Source organism: Eurosta solidaginis, chromosome 5 (genome assembly GCF_040869045.1).
Source record: "Eurosta solidaginis isolate ZX-2024a chromosome 5, ASM4086904v1, whole genome shotgun sequence".
Lineage (NCBI taxonomy): Eukaryota > Metazoa > Arthropoda > Insecta > Diptera > Tephritidae > Eurosta > Eurosta solidaginis.
In genome coordinates, this window is record NC_090323.1 from 59,212,860 (window position 1) to 59,233,230 (window position 20,371).

Sequence of the window (20,371 nt, forward strand, 5' to 3'; positions counted from 1 at the left end):
TCCAAAGCGCGTCTTTGAACACCACTTCCGATATTTTTGGACGAGTTTTAGCAGTTGTGACTATTTTTACTTCATTACATAGATTTTGTATTGCACCCCACAATGTTCAACATAGATTTATAGTTATTTAAGGAAATGGTGTTACCTCTGTCCTGTTATTTGGACACTAAACACCATTAACTGTTATCTTTTGCAAATATTATATACATAAGTATACTTCTGTTTTATGAATTGTATAAATTTAAGATTGCACAAGATAATAATGAATAAAAATGAATGATGATAATGATGATGAAAACCTGCAAAGCTGCAAAAATATATTTAAAACATTTATTATCGAATTTCTGAAGGTGGTGATACAAGCGATCGAGATGTGTCCTTGTGTGTATGTATATATACGTGAATGTAAATTGCAAATAGCCAACAGGGTACATATGTTGGCCTTGATATCACATTGAGCCCTAAGCTTGATATACATATCACGGTATGACTGGAAGTTTTATCATTGGCAATCTTTCTCGCAACAGTTTCCCATTAAGGTGAGTAGGACTGGACCAAACAAGATAAATGTTTATATATGAAATTTGGGCAACCTTGGGAGTTTACCACTGTAGAAGAATTAGAAGAATCCAATGACCTGAACTTCAAAAACACTTACAACAAAGCCTGCCCGCTAATAAGATACGGAAATTGGTCGTTGATATTTGAATATTCATGAAATGTTTCAAGACAATTTCTAAAGGCTATGTTGGACTGCTAACATGTGGGCATTCCTTCACGAAAAGGAAATGGACAAATTTGTCATTCATACTCGAAAGACTAGAGGGCATTCATCCAAGATTTTTCTTCTTCAAAATCCGCTAAAGCTGAGCTTAGAAAAAATGAGGACACCACTTCCGAGTTTTAGAAGTTGTAATAAGAATTACTTCAAAACCTACAAGGAAACCTGCAAAAATATATTTAAAACATTTATTATCGATTTTATATTAATATTGCAACATCTTACCATAATTTAATGCCGAAAATATGATAAAACGAAATTATTATATGAGAATTGTCACACGTTTGAATCATATAAAAGTCAACACAAAACGGAACTTGAGAAAAAAAGCGATGCCGTTGTATATTTTTTTTAGAAAAAAATGATTTGTTCAGTTTTACATACATTTTTTCCTCTGCATAACAAAGTAGTTTTATAAAGCGACAACATTCTTATTTCTAAGAGCGTTCAAAATGGCGGCGTTAGAGCGAGAAACTGCTTACATCCGCCACCTTCTATAATTCCATGATGCAATTAATCAGCCCTATTCTGCATTTCGACTTGGATTGGAATTTTTTCGATTTGGCAATTTTGGTATTCTGTGTTCCAATCTCTTTCGATCCAACTTCGAATCGTTCGATTTTGCGTATTCTGCATTTCGATCGTAGTTCCGTTTTTCTAAGTTGCAAATTAGTTGGCGGAAAAATATTTTCTTTTTAGTTTTTTATTAATTTATAACAGAATTTTAACAAAAATGTAAGTAAAACTTGTTAAGAAACGTAGAAAGCTTGATGATGATTGTTTTTTATGTTTCCAGGTCAAAAACAACATGTCGATGTCGAAGTCCTTGGACGTATTTGCCCCGCAAAAGTATCTAACACATATTTGAAAGCATCCTTATTAAGTAGAAAGTTTTTTTGAACCTAAATAAGAAAATAAGTCATTAAACTTTACCATTTTTAAGTTCCAATTTCTTACAATTCGTCACTCATCTCAAATGGATTACACAAATGTCGCAATATTTGCCTTTCCATTCTCGCCTGGCCATTTTCGTATGCATTGCTTTCCAACTCCACAAATAATGCCGCGGCTATTGATTCCATTATAATAGACAGCTATAATTTGTGTCTGTTCGTTGGGTCCAGTTATATGCCAAAGCAAGCTGCCGGCGTAGAGGAAGGTGGAGCGAAAACGTAAACAATCCTTGCGGAAAGAATAAATAAACCTTTATAAAGTATTTTAGGCCAGTGCAATGAAATTAGCATCCTTAAAATTCAGAAAATGTCAACTATATTCGTGCAGGAATCCGTTTTAACAAAACTTGGTGGCCACGGCAGGGAATTGGCCAAAAGAACGACAAAAACACACTTACAATTATGAAAGCACTTCATTCAAAAAAATATAACACTGCGGCAATATATTCTTTTGCTTTTTTTGTACAAAATGGCGTGGATAATAAAATATAAACGTTTTTCAGTGTTTTTTACAAATTATCTTTATTTTATTTTGTTCCAATGGTCACACATTCCGTACCAACAGCTGATTTCGAAAAATCATTTGCTCTTCCTCTTCTCTTTACGATTCCGTCGTAATGCAGAATACCAAACTTCGATTAAAGCTGGAGACATTGGTGCTTTATCGGTAACCGTATCGGTAACCTTATAACAGCTGATTCGACCAATCTTATGAGAATCAATGCAATCGATTATTGGTGCCGCTAAGGTCGTAACCGTATCGTAGCCAACCAATTGGGTTTTGGTTTACCGTCGTAACGATAAACAGCTGATTACGTTAGGGATACGGATACAGCGATACGACATACGGCACCAATGACTCCAGCTTAAAGCGGAGCGTAGAACGGGAACGTAATCGAAATGCAGAATAGGGGTGAATATTCAGGTGTTCTCATCCCGTCAAAGAGGATAAATATAACAAGAGGCGTCACTCGTTATTTTTTTGGCATTTACTCGATGTATACTGAGAGGTAGTCGCTACATTTTTTTTGGGCGAGATGTTTATAAATGTCTTCTATACATTTTCGTGGGGTATTTGTGTTTATTTTTCGACTGTATTTAATTAATTTATTTAATTCTCTTTCTAAAAATCACAGTTGCACAAGGGGCCTACACGGCATGGATAAATGCGAGACAATTAAAAATGTCCTTCTCAGAAAACATTCGGCATCAATTTTTTCAATTTCCAGCGAGGTACTCGCCACAAAATAACGAGTGACGGCTCTTATTGTATTCATCCTCTTTGATCCCGTTGCCGTTTTCCCTAATTCTGACAAGTTCGGCATGCATAATTTAGAGTGTTGTCTATCATACATAACTGCCTTTGAATTATACTACGATCGGAGCAGATTTTACTATACGTTTAGAAATATAATAACTATGTAAGCCGGTACCAGAATTTTTTAGACATAAACATAAACGTAACTTTGTATTCCCCAAAATATTATAGACAAAATTTTTCAGAAAACTTAATTTTTGAAGAAATTTTTGCGAAAAATTTAGCAATAAAAATTTAGTACTTTTGTAGTACAAGTAAATACTGGCAAATAGAGCTGCCGAAAAAGTGAGGTTATGTTGTTGACATCACCTTTATTATTCCATCATGCTATAATTCCATTATGCGTATATACGCGATTTCATAGCGAGTCTACAAATATCAGGAAAGTTCGGCGGTCTTCATCGAGATATCTCGCATAGCACAGGATCTAAATGCATGTTAGAGTGTAAGCAGTCTCTGGAGAGAATCGTGAGGGGAGAAGCATACATCTATATTGGGTCCCAGGGCATATGGGAATAAATGGGAGTGAAAAAGTGGATGAATTAGCTAAAAAGGGCGCATCCCTTGAAGCTTGCTCCGTAGACATCCCAATTAGACTGGGCGCGATTAGCGAAGGCGAGAGGTGCACATGCCCGACCAGGCGGGAAAGGCGTGGTTTCAAGCGCGGGGCTGTAAAGTGTCGAAGATTATGTGTAGGTCTTACAACCATAGACTAACAAAGTTGCTTCTATCATTAAAAATAGAGGACTGTAGACTCATGACGGGTATTCTGACTGGACACTGCCTTCTGGCGTCACATGCCTTTAAATTAGGCTTGGTCAGTGATTGCAGATGTAGGAAGTGCGGGTTGGAGGGGGAAACGATCGAGCACGTGCTGTGCTCGTCCCCTGCGCATGCCAGGCTAAAACTGCAGCTATTAGGAGTAATACAGCTTTCAGATCTAGAAGCAGCAAGTGGCTTAAGTCCTAGGAAGCTTCTAGTATTTGCCAAGAGGACGGAGTTATATTGTAACATAGGTCATGGTTTTTGATAGGGTTTTTCAGTTTGGTCGTTAAAACAAACTTCTGGTAACACTACAGACTCATTCAGTCTATGTGAGGTCCTCATGGACCGGCCAGTTCAATCTAACCTAACCCATAGAGACACGACCAGCATGACTATCCAAGAAAAACGCGCTCGTTCTCCGGGAACCGACGTTACAAACATCGCAGACCAGGACAAGTTACACGTTTCAGAGCCAGTCAAATCGGCGGAACCGGTGGAGTGATATCGGTCAAGTCGCAAGCCGCTTGCGACCAATTGATACATCTACATGGTATATAACCAAGAAATCATTAAACTGCAAAGAATATACCTTAGCAGTTTTCCTCGACATTACGGGCGACGAGATGGACGCGGCTCAGCACGCATACCGAAAGGCAAATCAGTTGATGACGCGAGAAATCATTGAAATGCAAGGAAGGCTATGACAGCCTCCCTCGATATTGAGGGTGCCTTCAACAACGTTCAAACGGAGGGTACTTATACGATATGAAATCCAAGACTATTGTTGCATGGATCTATTATTTGCTAAGTTTCGTTGACGACAAAACTTAAGGCGTTGGCTCAGTTTGTAAATAACTTCCAAGGGCACACCTCAGAGCGGCGTGCTAGCAACACCTCTTCTTTGGATACTGGTAGTTAATGAAATTTTGTAATTCTTAAGGCCAGATGGAATGCGGGTAGTCGAATACGCCGACGGCTAAGTGATTCTGATTACAGGTAAATTCCTGCACACAAGTACAGGACAAAACGGGCTGGGGCTAAACCCAACAAAAACGAAACCTAGGCTAAACGGCACAGCAATAAATCTGGCGTCTGAAGCCAAATATCTTGACATGATACTCGACTCCAAATTATGCTGGAAAGAGGAACCTTGAGGAAGCTCTGATACTATACTACACCTGCAAAACGGCTTTCGGGGGGAACTGGGGACTATCATTCGACCGATTCTAACGTATGGATCAAGACAAAAGAGCAGTGAGGGTTAGGAAGGTGCAAAGGCTAGCACACCTGGGTATGTTCGGCACAGTGAACAGCGTTTCCCAGGAACGGTTAATTGTTCACTTGATGCGTCTACAAGTGTTCGCGGAAGGATTGGTCGTGAATGACGATTAGATGACACGATAAGGGGCGTAGGCTCCATGTTACAATTGAAGAGATGCTGGATGTCATGTGCGGGCATATCGCATGCAGGAAATATGTACATCACGTATTTCATCGTTATGCTCTTTTATGTTGATTTCTTTTGCCCCAGTTGGCAGTTCTGAGTGCAGCATTTTGGCATGTCTGCAGCCTCTTCCAGTGTATGTTTTTTAGTGTAGGCGATATTTCCCCATGGGAAAGTCTCTTAGATCGAGCTGTATCGCTAGGTTACGTTCTCTTGCTAGGGTTACAGCTTCGACCGGGAAATGTGGCACATCGGCCCACCTCCACGGGGCTAAGGTAACATCTCCATAAGCAATATGATATGATGAGACCCGGCACCTGCCAACACTGCCGTTTGATCCAGGCAAGCATAAGCAGGCCGTTAGCCAAACCCACACAGAATCGGTAAACGCCTTTGTCAGGACGCGCCCGGTGAACCCTGTTATCAATATTCAATATCCTACTCTTGCAGAAGAAGAAAGCACACAACCAAGGGAGACCCGAGTCACCACCCCCAGCGGGCTAGGGGCTTAGAATATACCCGCGGCAGGTATGCCGTAATGTATGTAGTAAGAGGCGACTAAAGTCCCAAATTGATTCAAGGGGTTGTGTAGCGAAACCCTTTCAAAGGGTTTCCAGCTCAATATATAGCTTCTCCAACCCAATTATCCACCTTACCTACCCGTGGCGAATCCTGTTTCTTTAATAGCCGCGACTCTGGCGACCCCAATTTCCTCATGGATCTAAGGGGTTTGGGGAGGTGGTATGGCCAAGAAGGATCGTTCCCGAGATGGTGGGGCTAGTACCTTAATGGTGCTTGATACCAGAACGTTCTGGATCTGCATCCGGCAAAGAACCATCAACATCGATAACCTTCGGGTTACAACAACAACATCAACAATACGAGTCACCCTGAACCAACTTCGCTCTGGACACTGTAACAGGTTGAACTCTTACTTCTCAAGAATCAATCGCGACATACGTAATGTATATCCTGCATGCGATGTGTCCCCACATGACACCAACCATCTTTTCCCCTGTTGAAACTACCAATTTCCTTTGACTCCCGTTATAGGAATTTGGTGACAATTTATGAGTGGTCGTGAATCGGGCGAAGCACGGTTAACACAACAGTAGCAGGGAGCCATAAGTTGTATTAACGCTTCGTTGTTTTTGTTGTTGGAGCGATAAAGACACTCCTCGAAGGTTTTGAGAATTGTTATCGATGTTGATGGTTCTTTGCCGAATGTAGACCTAATACGTTCCGGTAAAAAGTGTCATTAAGGTACAACGGCCATCACGGGAACGATTTAATATGATTACATTGAACATTTTAGGCTTCCCGCCGCCATCCCCTAGTTCCATGAGGAGCTTGGGGTCGCCAGAGCCTCTCCTGCTAAATAAAGAGAATTCCCAATTCAGTTGAGGTTCACAATTGGTTTGGAGAAGCTGTAAATTTTGCTGCAACCCCTGAAACGGACAGAAACGGCTGTCGTGTGATGCGCGGTCTTTTCCGTCGTTTTTTATTTCGTATGCGGACCAACCCAGCCTACTGTACATTTTGCTTAAAAGCTGTAAGCTTAAAAAACCACAAGAATTATATTTAAAACACAAAGTCTATATTTTTGTATGATGATAATGAGTACTTTTTCTAAGACCCTATTCTACAACTTGACTCAAAAGTTATAGAATTCGATTTAAAATTGTAAAAATAGGTACCATGAAATGTACAATCCGAATGATATGCAGACTACTATCAAATTGGAGTGGAGTATTAAATTATAAACAAATATCGATCCAAGTTTTAGAATAGGGCCGTTTTATATCAATACATAATGAAATATCATATCATGTCAAGTAACAAATTCACGCGCGCTTACAAAACTACGAAAAAAATAGATGTAGTTGCATGCATGCATTGTATAAAATAAAATATGAGAAAACCTTTAAATATTTAGCTTCAAAATTTTGCAAAAATTCTCAAACATTGAGTAGCTGCATTTAAATTTTTTTTGCAATATCACCTTTACTTTGTTTTCTTGTTAAATTTTAGCTTTTCGCCTTTACATAAATATTTCTTTTTTTTATACATATTAAGCAGTTTTTGATATTTTTTTCCTATCCATAAATATACACGTTTTCATAATTTAATAATCATAGCGCACCATTTAGTAAGCTGCTCTCAAAATAAGTTTATTTTTATATATTTTTTTCCATATCGAATTCCTTATCATTATCAACAATTCATAATCAATTGCAACACTCCATTCTTTTTTTTTAATCTCGTTTCATATTTATATGTAGATACAAGTAGTCTTCTCACAAACTCTATTTACAATGAGAAATATTTTAGAAATTGTGCTGGCGGCACTGGCTGTGCCACCACTAATTGTCCACCACCCGCCGCATCCTCCAGTCGTTGCTTGTAGTCGGGCATTTGATCGGCAATACATGGATGACCCTCCGATGGCCAGAATAAACAGGAACATATCCGGCATAATTTCAATACTTCAGCAAATTGATATTCATCATTTACGCCATAGGTGCGTTTCAATTGATGATACATTTTTTTCCAGTCCTTAACCTCATTCATTAGTTTAATATTATTAATATCTAATATAAGATTGATTTGGTATTGCTTGAAATGAAAGCGACAAAGTTCGCGCCAAATCCGTTGTTCCGAGACCAATGTGGCCATTGTGTTCCATGCGGCGGCGGAGGACTGTATAGGGTTAAATGAATAGTAAATAAAATATTATTTTTAATTTATTCATAGAAATCATTTATTTTATTATTGATGTTAGAGAAAAATCATGACGCCATAGATCATCTTTGCATCACGCAATAAAGCCAAACACGTGGTTTAACTATATGGTTGGCTCATCTCTACAGTAACAACATACCTTTGTTCAGATTGTCAAAATCTGCGTGTTGGTGTTAGGCGAATGGAATGGAGAGAAAACATAAAAATTTGCAAATCTTGGGTGTTGGGAAAATAATGCGGTAAATTAGATGGATTTACTAAAAAAAATACTTGAAGTTATATGAAACTATTTTGTAATACAAAATTGGCCACCACGGCAGAAAAAATTGTCAATATGTTGCTTATATTTTGCGTTTGCCGTCTCCAGTGAAATAAAAAAAATAAAATAAGCTGATGAGATGAGCCAACCATATAATTGAGCCATGGCCAACAACAAAAATTTTACGGTCATGAAGGGAAAATATTTGGTACTATTTTGCTACTTTTTTAGTACTTTAGCAATGTAACCCTGCAAAAACGCTCCACGTCATCTGACTAGTAATTTACGGTAATTTTGCCCGGTCATTGTAGTAGTCATATTCATAGTCACATTTGCATTGGCGATAGTCGATTTTTGACCAAATTTTGTTTCGTTCCTATTAATGTGATCGTGCCGGGTGGCTGTGTGCGTTTTTGGTCACACGATTTTTGCACGGCATGTGCGGAAAAGAGTCAAACTTGATATATCTCACACATGGGAAACGGGAACATGACAGAAAAGTGATGAGAAAACAGAGGCAATAGGAAGAAAAAGTTGAGTAAGTTGGAGGGAAGTGGGAAAAGTAAAGACACCAAGAGGAAAAGGGAGAGTGAGAGTAAAAGCAAGTATAAGGCTAATGGTTTGAGAAAAACTAGTAAAAAGAGGTTTACAGGAAGAGTAAGAATAATATTAAGCGTAATAGTCATAGTTAGACTTGGATAAGAGCAAAGCAAAGAGTAAGAGGAAAAACGGGAAGATTTCCGGAAGAATAAAAGGGTAGGGGAAGTTGAATGGGCCGATTAAGGTAAATTAGAATTAGAAAATTAGGGTAGAAATAAGATAAACTGAATTAAGCAAGGAAACAAATACAAGCAGGATAGCCTAGTGGTTAAGGCAACTGCAGTTTCACCGTGTGATTCGCGGTTCGAATCTCGGCGAAACCTTTGATAACATTACGAAATTGCCTGATGATGATTACGTGGTTTCGAAATGGTACCATCGCAATATGCCAGTAAACGTTGATTTCTTTCTTTTCAGTTTCTCTTAGAATAACATAATAATTGAATATTCAATTATTATAAGCCGGAAATGGTACCAATGGAACCTACCTCTTAACGCTTCATTTAAATAGTTAAATATTGAATCTCGGGACCGTGTACAGCCCATCACCAGCTTTCGTACTACAAGCCTCCCAGTTACTCTTCCGCGATTTCATGATATTTTTCCAGGTCGTCAATCATCCCACTGACGTCAAAAGTCCGTTCCCATATTACCTAGTTGTGTACAATGGTATACTCTGAAGATCCAGCTTTTCAGTTGCGTTGTCTAAAACTTTTCCATTTCCACTCAGGAAAAGAAAATAAACCCTCCCTAAAATACAGACCGCAGGCGATGTTTTCCTGTACGTTACTTTATATTTCAGAAAGGCATTAATGTAGTATTTGTTATGATACTGAAAAAATCAATGCTGTAGATAAATCAAGAAGCAACACTTAGAATTAAAGGGCTAGTATTGTCAATTGCGAACCCATTTTGTAATAATGACTTCACCTGCCTGGTTTTATTGCGTTATGGAGAAAAATTTTACAAATTTTACATACGGCGATGGTTACAAGGACACGTTTCTGAATTTCACTTCTTTATCAGCTAGCTTTTCGGGAGCTGAGTATTGAACTCGAAATCTGCAACATTCATAATTCATACTAGTTTAAAAGCAGATACCTTTATCCCCTCAGCCATATGACTGTCCCGCTGCACGCTTTGTAAGATGCCCTTGTACATACCAACTAATATGGAGCTAAGTGCCACCTTTGTCCATGCCCTTTAGGCTAGGTTGCGTTGTGTAGACTGAAGTCGCCAAGCAAGACTTTTATATCACGGCGAGGCAGCGCTCGTATGTGCATTCTCGGGGTTTGTAGAATTAGATGTTAAAGAAATTCGCTTTCATGTGAACAGCGGCGCAAACCGCTTAGCGTCGATGAAGATATTGCGATGCACGTTTGCATGACGAGTCGCTTAATTCAAACAGACGCCTGCAGCTGCACTTTATGGTGGTCAGAACTGCCGATGAATTCCTCCAGCTTGTCCTTATACCGATTACGTCGAAATGGCTTAGCCAGGTTTGTCGTCTTGGGCTCACCACTAAACGAATTTTTTGTGGCTACCCAGACAACGTTTGGTCACAGACCGGTATTAGTGAGCTGCTCGAATCTCATGCAAAAGTAATGAATGGCGGTCGAAAGCTTTCTCTACCTGCGTAGTGTTCTACGCAGGGCTCTACCTTCATATGAACGCATCATAATAAAGGACCATCAATATCGATAACACTCCCAAAACCTTCGGGGAGAAGCTATCACTAAGCAATCAATTACACACTCCTTAAAGTCTAAAAGAAAGGTACCCCAAGGTAATACTCACTTCAAGATCTTTATGATCGGCTATGCGTAAAATAATTTCACGTATACACTCCTCAGGCAAGTCGTGCAATTTGGGACGAATTTCTGAGCCGGGCTGAAAAAATCGAAAAAAATTTTTGTTAGTGTAATTTTAATTAGAAAATATAAACGTTGTTTTATATAATCAAAACATTTAAGCAATTCACAAGGTGTACTATTCGCCGTGTATGCTATGCTTCAATCAAATTTTGTTTTGGAAATCATGGAAACGGCTCGATTTTTCAAATTTTACATGAGGTAGGTATATAGCATGATTCAATCACAAGAGGTTTGCTCGACAGGCACATTTTTTGACAATTGCAGCCATTTTGCTCCCAAATCGAATTGACATCCGTTAACTGTGTTGTTTCTTTGCGAATTTTCGAAAAATATTAGTAGTAGAAATAGGAAGTAATCAGTTTACAATTACCCGATAAGTACTGAACTGCATAATCCCTTAGAACATTTTTTTTAATGTTATAGTGAATTTATTAACTATACCTCGATCTATAAGTATGGCCGAACATTGAACATAGGTAATTTTATTAAAAGTGAGGACACCAAGAAATCGTGCACTTTCGTAAACCTATGAATATACGAAACCTAAACCAATTCAAAATTCATCGTTTAACATCAAAACCTTGATTCACGTAAAAATGTCTTTAGTAAATAATGGAGATGCCGTAACGAAATGTGCTCAAAATCTAGAACAGGAGTATACTGCTAATACGCGTCCAAAAATATCGAGAGAGGTGACCTCGACAACAATAATCCGAAGGCGAAAAAAAAATTGCATCTCTGTCCGGAGATATTTACAGTTGAAGTTGGCAATTTTCATGCGGTTGTTGTAATGTTTTTGTGCACTGAAAAAGATTTTGTGTACAAAGGGATTTTGCACGCATTTAATTTTGATCCCACCTCATTGGTAGACCGGCCAGGGTAATTTTTTATAAGTTCGGCTGAAGGCCGCCAACGCAACCCGGGGTCATTTTTCGGTTTTTCGTCAATATCTTTTGAACGAGCTAAAATTTTTATTTCCGCCTTCGAATTATTGTTATCGAGGTCAATACGCGTCTTTTGACACTTCTCTGGATATTTTTGGGCGCGTATTAAAAGTCGTCCTTCTGTTCTATTAATTCCGTATGTTCGGAACATTCGTTTCCATTTAAAAATTTGGGGAATCGGTTTATATTTGGAATATTATGTATATACTTATCTGATATATTCGGACCTCGTGAGGTAGTATAAAATGAACGTATTCCGAATATTCTAAATTAATGGTTTATCCGGAACGCTTCCATGAATACTTAACGGAAAAGAGCTTTCCGAAATTTCAGAATAAAAAGGTGCATACTCCCTGTGTAGCAGGACCTCACAAAAGCTTAACTCTTCTATCAAAGTCAAGGTAGGAATATAAAGTTCTAAGACAATAAGCCATTTTCTTTTATTTTTGTCAGTTTATTGCGGCTGCCTGTTCAAAATCGTGCTATCTCAAAATATTTTTAAAAAATTTCCCAATTCAGGATTTGTCACAAAACCGCCCTATATTAGAGTTAGATTGAAGAACGCTTCATCTCAGAATGCTCAAAATGCATTGAACTTATGCTCATATAGGGAGTTTTTGAAACAAATTTTGAGATAGTGCATTCTTCAAACAATTTCTGAAAGGGTGACCAAACCAACATGAATTTAGTAGAAAATGAATTGTTTCCCCAAAAACTTTTGGTATTTACAAATTTATTATCACTACTAATATACTACCAAAGATACTTTTCTACTACAATTTTCACTGAAGGGTATTGAATTATTCCCCGTTTCCCTTACTTCGTAAAAGCAACCCGTCCAGATTTTCCAATTTGGGAGTGTCAAAGATTTGTCATCATTGGAGAACAAACCTCTAGTAATTGAATCATGGGTATATAGTGTTAAACTATATTTTTATTAAAAATGTATTTCACAGTGAAATTAAATATTTTCAAATTTTAAAAATTCTAAAATAACTGATTTGAAAATTTTCATTTTGAAATAACATTAAGAATAAAATAACATAAAAATAATTTACAAAATTAAAGTATATTTTACAAAGTAGATAACCCTACATATACTCCCCCTCCAGTGAAACCTAAAATTTATTTTTTAAATGTTAATTTACAGTGTATATTGATTACTGTAATAATTTTGTGTTGTAGTTTGAAAAATGTTTGAATTTTGTGTTGTAGATATATTGTATTTTTATTTTTTAATTGTCAGAATTTTGAGAAATGTATTTTTGTGTTAATTGCGTTAAAAGTTTATGTTGGTATTGATGTAAGTACTCAATCTTTTGATGATTCGATGTACTTGATAGTTTATTTTATTTTTTAATTTTCGGTAGGTGTTGTTATTGTTTACTAATTGTAATAACATTTTATGCATATTAATATTAGGTTGTGTTATTGCTATGTTGTTGAGGCTAAAAATAACTTAATAGCTGTTTGTAAAATATTATCAATTATAATTATGTGTTTGAAGAAATTAGACTGAGGTTGAATGATAGTAGATGGCAAGTTTGTGTGCACAATCATTCAAAAATTAAAATCTTGTATTATGCAGAATATATGTTCAATATATAATTGTACTCTGCATAATGTTGGTGATAAGGAATGAAATGTTGATTCCTTTATTCGTTTGAGGTAGATATGAAATTGTCATGATTTTAATTTCAATATGAAAGAATTGATATGTCAATAAAAATTATTTAAAGAAATCTTTTGAGATTTTTTAAAATTGATTATAGTAATTAGTTTTATTTTAAAAATTTAAAGTTATTTCTTTGCTCTTTGGGTTGTTAAATATAAATTTACTTGTATTGTGAAGTTTGCATGTCTGTTGTTGTAAAATTTCATAAATGTGTTAATGATATATATTTTTTATTCTAAACTGGAGAAAGAGTATACATAATTAATATAAATAATAAATTGACTATTGTTTTAAACCAATTAATACAAATTTTTAAATAATGTAACATTATTATTCTAAATGCAATTATTTTGTTTAGATTAAATTTTCATTTCATTATGTAACAAAAATTGGAAACAAACTTCTTTTTATGAATATAAATATTTTGTTGGGTACACCTTCCTTTAGTTAATTATACATGAATTTTCTTTTGTATATGATATATATATATTTTTAATTAGTAATTGTAAAAACTAATATTTTTAGTCATATGTTTTTTTGCATTTATAGTAATATATCCTCGCTAACAAACATGGGTAATAGTCTAGTTGAGGGGTCGACTGCTAATACGCTACCAAAAATATCGAGTGAGGTGTCAAAAGAAGCGTATTAATCTCGGGAACAATAATCCGAAGGCGGAAAAGAAAAATTTTATCTCTGTCTGGAGATATTTGCAGTTGAAGTTGGCGATTTCCATGTGGTTGTTGTTGTGTTTATACCCACAAAAAAAATTGTGCATCACCGTGGCGGTAGCCACGATTATACCACACACCCGGACTTGGCATGGCGTAGCCCAGGGTTATTTTTTATAAGCGCGGCCGAAGGCCGCCAAAGCAGAAAGGTGTTCTGCGCAAAAATACTATGGATCCGACCCCCGGTTTCGGAGGTACCCGTGGGTCTTTTTTCGGTTTTTCGTTAATATCTTTTTAACGCGTTAAAATTTTTATTTTCCGCCATCGGATTATTAATACTGATGTCAAGACGCGTCGTTTGACACCTCTCTCGATATTTTTGGTAGCGTATTAGCAGTCGACCCCTCAACTAGACTATTACCCAAACATGTGCAGTAGAGCGTGAGGGATGTGATTGTAATCTTGATTTGTTTATTGGTTGACCCGACTGGCTTAATGGTTGGGTAAGTGTCCAAAAATATATTTGTTATTTCTTTTGTTTGTATAATTAATTGGAAATGCATTTCAATCTCGATTTGTTGCATTGTTAAATGTTGCTTGCATAGCGCGTCGTTTATCATTTATAATATATATTGCAGTTAGGAAAAAGAAGATAGCACCCAAAACTTCAATAAAACTTGTCGAAAATAATGAATATTGTAACGCTTTAAATTTAGTTATATCGGTATCTTAGAAATTCGCAGTCCTCAAGTCAATATCTTCATTATTATATGATAAGACACTTGAATCCGTAATAACATCTGTGATATTTTGATGTATAAAATTGGAAGTAACTATTTGCAAATAAATCACTAATAGACTAAAACAAATTTAGGTCCGTTGGTAGAATCGCCAAATTATATAGTGTTAAACTATATTTTTATTAAAAATTTATTTCACAGTCAAATTAAATATTTTCACATTTTAAAAATTCTAAAATAACTGATTTGAAAATTTTCATTTTGAAATAACATTAAAAGTAAAATAACATAAAAATAATTTACAAAATTAAAGTATATTTTACAAAGTAGATAACCCTACAGTAGGCCTGCAAGTTCAGAAATCTCATCTTGAGTTCGAATCTCAACTCGGAGGGGATATAAATCCTTAGCAGGATGGAAATAGCAATAATATCTATCTTAATAAAACTTATTGTTGCGAATTTCGAGAATTCTAGATTACGCTGCGCCTTCTGCTATCGCTCGAATCACTGAACTGTCGAACACAGAAATATTCTGCATATAAAATGCCCTTTATTAACAGCACTACTACGGTAGTAGATCTTCATAATTTAATGTGTTCCCGTACTTCACTTATAGCATGGTAAAATCAAACTGCCTCCTTTTTTCTTAGCTTGCGCTGAATACTCTTAGTTGCCTCGTTCTCCTATTTCTTCTTAGACTTTTCTCGAACAGCCTTCTCGATTCGTTATTAATTAATTTACTTCTCTCTGCATCTCGTAGTCGCTGCTGCCTTCTATGGCGGCCACCGTGGTGTGATGGTAGTGTGCTCCGCCTACCACACCGTATGCCCTGGGTTCAAACCCCGGGCAAAGCAACATCAAAACTTTATAAATAAGGTTTTTCAATTAGAAGACAATTTTTCTAAGCGGGGTCGCCTCTCGGCAGTGTTTAGCAAGCGCTCCGGGTGTATTTCTGCCATGAAAAGCTCTCAATGCGAACGCATCTGCTTGGCAGATGCCGCTCGGAGTCGGCATAAAACATGTAGGTCCCGTCCGGTCAATTTGTAGGGAAAATCAAGAGGAGCACGACGCAAATTGGAAGAGAAGCTCGGCCTTAGATCTCTTCGGAGGTTATCGCTCCTTGCATTTATTTATTTATTTATTTTTATACGCGCTCTTTGTTGCTGTTTACATATGCGTGTAATGTCATATACTCTCTTAGCTGCTGTAGATGGTAGCGTAGCTATTTGCTGTCTTATTTGGTAAGATTACTATTGTTACAAGTTTATTTGCGGAATATTGACGTATCGAAACGGCTAATATTCGCGGAATAGTGACGTATCGAAACGGCTAATATTCGCCACAATATAAATAGATTATTGTGGTTTTCATTCCCACAGCAGGAAAACTTAACCACTTTGAAGCCAAAGACTATAGATCAATACGCCTCTCATCCTTTATCCTTAAAACACTGGAGAGGCTTATCGATCTACACATTAGAAACAATGCAAATATCTGGCAGATAGGTGCAGCACAGCATGCATACCAAAAAGGCAAATCAGTTGAAAGTGCCCTTCATGAGGCAGTCAGTGCCCTCGAGAACTCACTAAGCTGCAAGGAATAGACGTTGGCAGCTTTCCTCGACATTACGGGCGCTTTCAACAACGTGCAGACGGAGGCCATCTGCAAGGCTCTTACACGATATGGAACCCAGAGCTCTATAGTTGCATGGATCGATTCTATGCTTAGGAGTAGAGTTGTCAACGCGACTTTAGGGACTATTTCTATTGGCAAATGACCACCAGAGGCACCCCCAAGGCGGGGTGCTATCGCCTCTTCTCTGGATACTGGTGTCAACGAAATTCTTGAAATATGTAGGAGAAAGGGAAGAAAGGTAGTTGCATACGCCGATGACTTAGTGATTCTGACCACAAGCAAATTCTTGCCAACTATCAGCGAACTCATTGAATCGCTACTTTGTCACATTTCGCGATGGGCGGGGTAAAATGGGATGGGGGTAAAACCAACAAAAACCGAACTTGTCCTGTTCACGACAAAGACAAAGATACCCTCCTTTAACTTACCGAGGCTAAACGGCACAACGTTAAACCTATCGTCGGAAGCGAAATATCTTGGAATTGTACTCGATTCCAAGGTAAGCTGGAAAAGGAACGTTGAGATGAGATCAAAGAAAGCTCTAGCAGCATACTACGCCTGCAAAAGGGCTTTTGGGCGGAACTGGGGACTGGCACCACATGTCATTCATGGCATGTACAGCAGTCATTCGGCCGATACTAACATATGGAGCTCTAGTCTGGTGGAAGGCGCTAGGCAAAAAGAGTAATCAACAGAGGATCGGGAAGGTACAAAGGCTGGCATGCCTGGGAATGTCAGGCGCTAGAGGAGAATCCAACATGTGGAAAACAGCTAAGCACGGGCACGCGCTGATTCTGGAGTATATGACGAACCACATCACAGGGGTTTTGGACTTCCATGTTCAGAACATACGATATCCTTCAAGGGAAGAATGGGAAGTAGGCCTAAACAACGGCAAGGGCATCACAATATACACCGACGGCTGGAAAATGGAAAAGAGAACTGGAGCTGGGATGTACTCGACATATCTACAGCTAAGCCGATCATTCCGACTTCCTGACGCATGCAGAGTATTCCAAGCCGAGGTCTATGCCATAGACAGAGCGGCAAATCTGCTCCAATATAGCGCGGTCTCCAACACCGACATAACAATATTTGGTGACAGCCAAGCCGCCTTAAGGGCATTAGAGTCCAAAATGATGAAATCGGACATCGTGCGGAGGTGTAGAGCCTCTATGGCTTCTATAAATCATCTCAATGTCTCCCTTTGCTGGGTCCCTGGGCACAGCGGCATTGAAGGGAATGAACTCGCGGATGAGATGGCTAGGAAAGGTTCCGACTTAGACATAAGTGAGGTGGACAGCTCCGTCCGACCGCCGCTGAGTTGTCTCCTAGGGAGAATCGACGAATATGAGAACAGGGCAACGGACTTGCTATGAACCAATAGGGTTGACTGCGTAGTCTCAAGGTCCTTATGGCCATGCTTGAATAGGAACGCCACCAGATTCCTTCTCAAACTGAACGAATCTGCGGTGAGGGTACTTACGGGTGTCATCACAGGTCATTGTGCTATCGCACCAATGCTCCGACGGTGGCGAATACCAACAAGCTCCCTCTGCAGAAGCTGCCAGGATGAGGGGGAAGAGGAGTCGATCTACCACTTTCTCTGCCGATGCCCGGCGCTTCAAAGAAGAAGGCTCAGATTTCTGGGCTTACGCTTCTTCGACAGAATGGCAGAGGTTGGGAAGGTGGACGTCTCGCTTCTTCTTGGGTTCATCAGGGAAAGCAATTGGTTCGTTGAGGACCGCTAGGAGTTAATGGGGCTAAACGAATTTGCCGCCACCCTGTACTTACTGAGAGCATTCACAAAGGACAAAAATGTATCCGAGAGGAAGTGTGGCTATCACCCACACACGCCTTCTTAACTTAAACTAACCTGACCTAAGCTTCGAGGTCAAGGAAAAAAGTTGGCCTATATAACTATACAAGAGGTGGAATAATCCCAACTTTTTTTCTTGGAAATTTTGTTCTTTGGAAATATGAGGTGGCACCTTGAAAACTTTCTCCTTTAAAACTTTATTTTTGTTAGTTACACTGAAGTTGCTTTTATGGCTCGATATTTTCACCATCACACACCGAAAGTGATAGGTTAGGTTGAATTGGCCGGTCAATAAAGACTTATGTTATAAAATAACTCTCTTGCTTTTGGCGAATACTAAAATTTTTCTAGGAACTACCTTAATAGCTGACTCGAGATCTGCCAACTCTGTCGCTCCTAGTAGCTGGGGCCTTGACCTGGCGAGCACAGAACACAAACACAGAACGTGCTCAACCGGTTCTTCCTGCAACTCGCACTTTCTAAATCTGCTGTTACTGACGAGGCTTAACTTATAAGCATGTGACGCCAAAAGGCAGTGCCCAATTAATATGTCCATCGTGAGCCACAGAAAGTGATAATCAACAAAAATGTGTGTATGTTTTTCAATCATAGTTAGAAGTAATGAATGAAAAGGATCTGAAAACACATTAAGCATATCCATTAACCTGGGTCGATTTGTATCGACGAAAGTTAACCGATATCGCGCCATCCATTTTTCGATAGGATTTGGGCTCAGGAAAAAAAGTTCCACTACGCATACCCAAAAAAATAATTTTCGAGTCTGTGAAATTTAATTTTTTTTTTTACTTTTTTTCGACTTTGATTTTTAAGGTTTTTTTCATGACCTACTAAAAAAATTTTCATTTGATTGTAAAATTTTCATATAAAATATTTTTTTTTTTTTTTTTCAAAAAACTGTTATCGACAAGGTTTTAACGGACATTTTTGGGTCGGACAGGATACACATATGAAAATTTTTTAGTAGGCCATGAAAAAAACTTTAAAAATCAAAGTCGAAAAAAAGTAAAAAAAATGAAATTTCGCAGGCTCGAAAATTATTTTTTTTGGATATGCGTAGTGGAACTTTTTTCTGAGCCCAAATCCTATCGATGGCCCGATATCGGTTAACTTTCATCCATACAAATCGACCCACCGTAATGTCCATGCACTAAAGGCCAAGTTTTTAATTTTATTTGCTTTCACCATTAAAAAAAATACAAAAGAATGGGTAACGCTGTATCTCTGTTATTCATATCCTGCATCACTTCCGCTAAATTAAATTTTCATCTAGCGCAAGGTGTACAAATGGGAAAATTAAACGTTAATGAAATGAATTGTAATAAACAACAATAAAGATTGCATTAACCACTCAACAGCTGCAACTGTCAATGTGCAAGATAGACTACGGCATTAGAGTGTTTCATATCGCATGAAATATTTTCATTTCTTTTTATATGGCTAAGGCCAGCCTGCTATCGTTTCGGATATTGGTAGTTACAGAAATTCTAGAAATGTTTAGGTGAAAGAATAGCAGCTAATCGTAGTGGAAAAGGAACTTTGAAGTGAAATAGGGCTTTCGGGAGGAGCTGGGAACTGCCACCGCATATCATTCATGGCATGTAAAACACAGTTGGGCTATATTTTAGGCAAATTGAGTCCTACACAGGGGGAATTCGTTAAGGTTGATCTCCCAAATGTGCTGATCCAAAATGTGATGGAGAAAATCTCTTTAGGAGAAACGAGCTGAGACCAATTGGTCGATACGACGAGGGCCGTTGCTCGTGAATCCTTGGCGTTAATGCTAAAAAACAAATTTTTCCGATACCCTCTCAACTTGAGCTTCAACTTTAAGTGCGGACTTTTACAACTTTTTTTTTGATCCAGTGTACAGTTACAATTTATCAAATCTTAAAAAAACTCACCTCTTTAATTTCGATTTGGCTAGCGACGTTTTGTATACGTTTTATGGTCTCGATGTGCTCTTGCCACAGATTATTGCTGCCCAATGGTTTTCCCCAACACTTTTGACTCTCCTGCGATACAATATCTTGCAGTTGTATTACCAGACCACGCAAAACATTGAAATGCTGTTGGCTGTCATTGACTGATAAGCGTAAAACGGAAAATGACAAAATGTTGATTTGTCGGT

At 38.0% G+C, this 20,371-nt stretch overlaps 1 protein-coding gene across 9 annotated transcripts in view; it reads right to left on the bottom strand.

Moving 5' to 3' along the window:
• Positions 1 to 6,836: 6,836 nt before the first annotated feature.
• Positions 6,837 to 20,371, bottom strand: part of LOC137252583 (F-box only protein 32) — a 125,562-nt gene continuing 112,027 nt past the window's right edge. For all 9 annotated transcript variants that reach the window (XM_067788547.1, XM_067788546.1, XM_067788543.1 and 6 more), the window contains 3 exons: positions 20,145 to 20,326; positions 10,660 to 10,752; positions 6,837 to 7,961 (listed from right to left, as the gene is read on the bottom strand). In XM_067788547.1, coding sequence (XP_067644648.1) covers positions 7,572 to 7,961; positions 10,660 to 10,752; positions 20,145 to 20,326 — 665 coding nt within the window. In that variant the 3' untranslated portion in view covers positions 6,837 to 7,571. The remainder of the gene's footprint in view (positions 7,962 to 10,659; positions 10,753 to 20,144; positions 20,327 to 20,371) is intronic.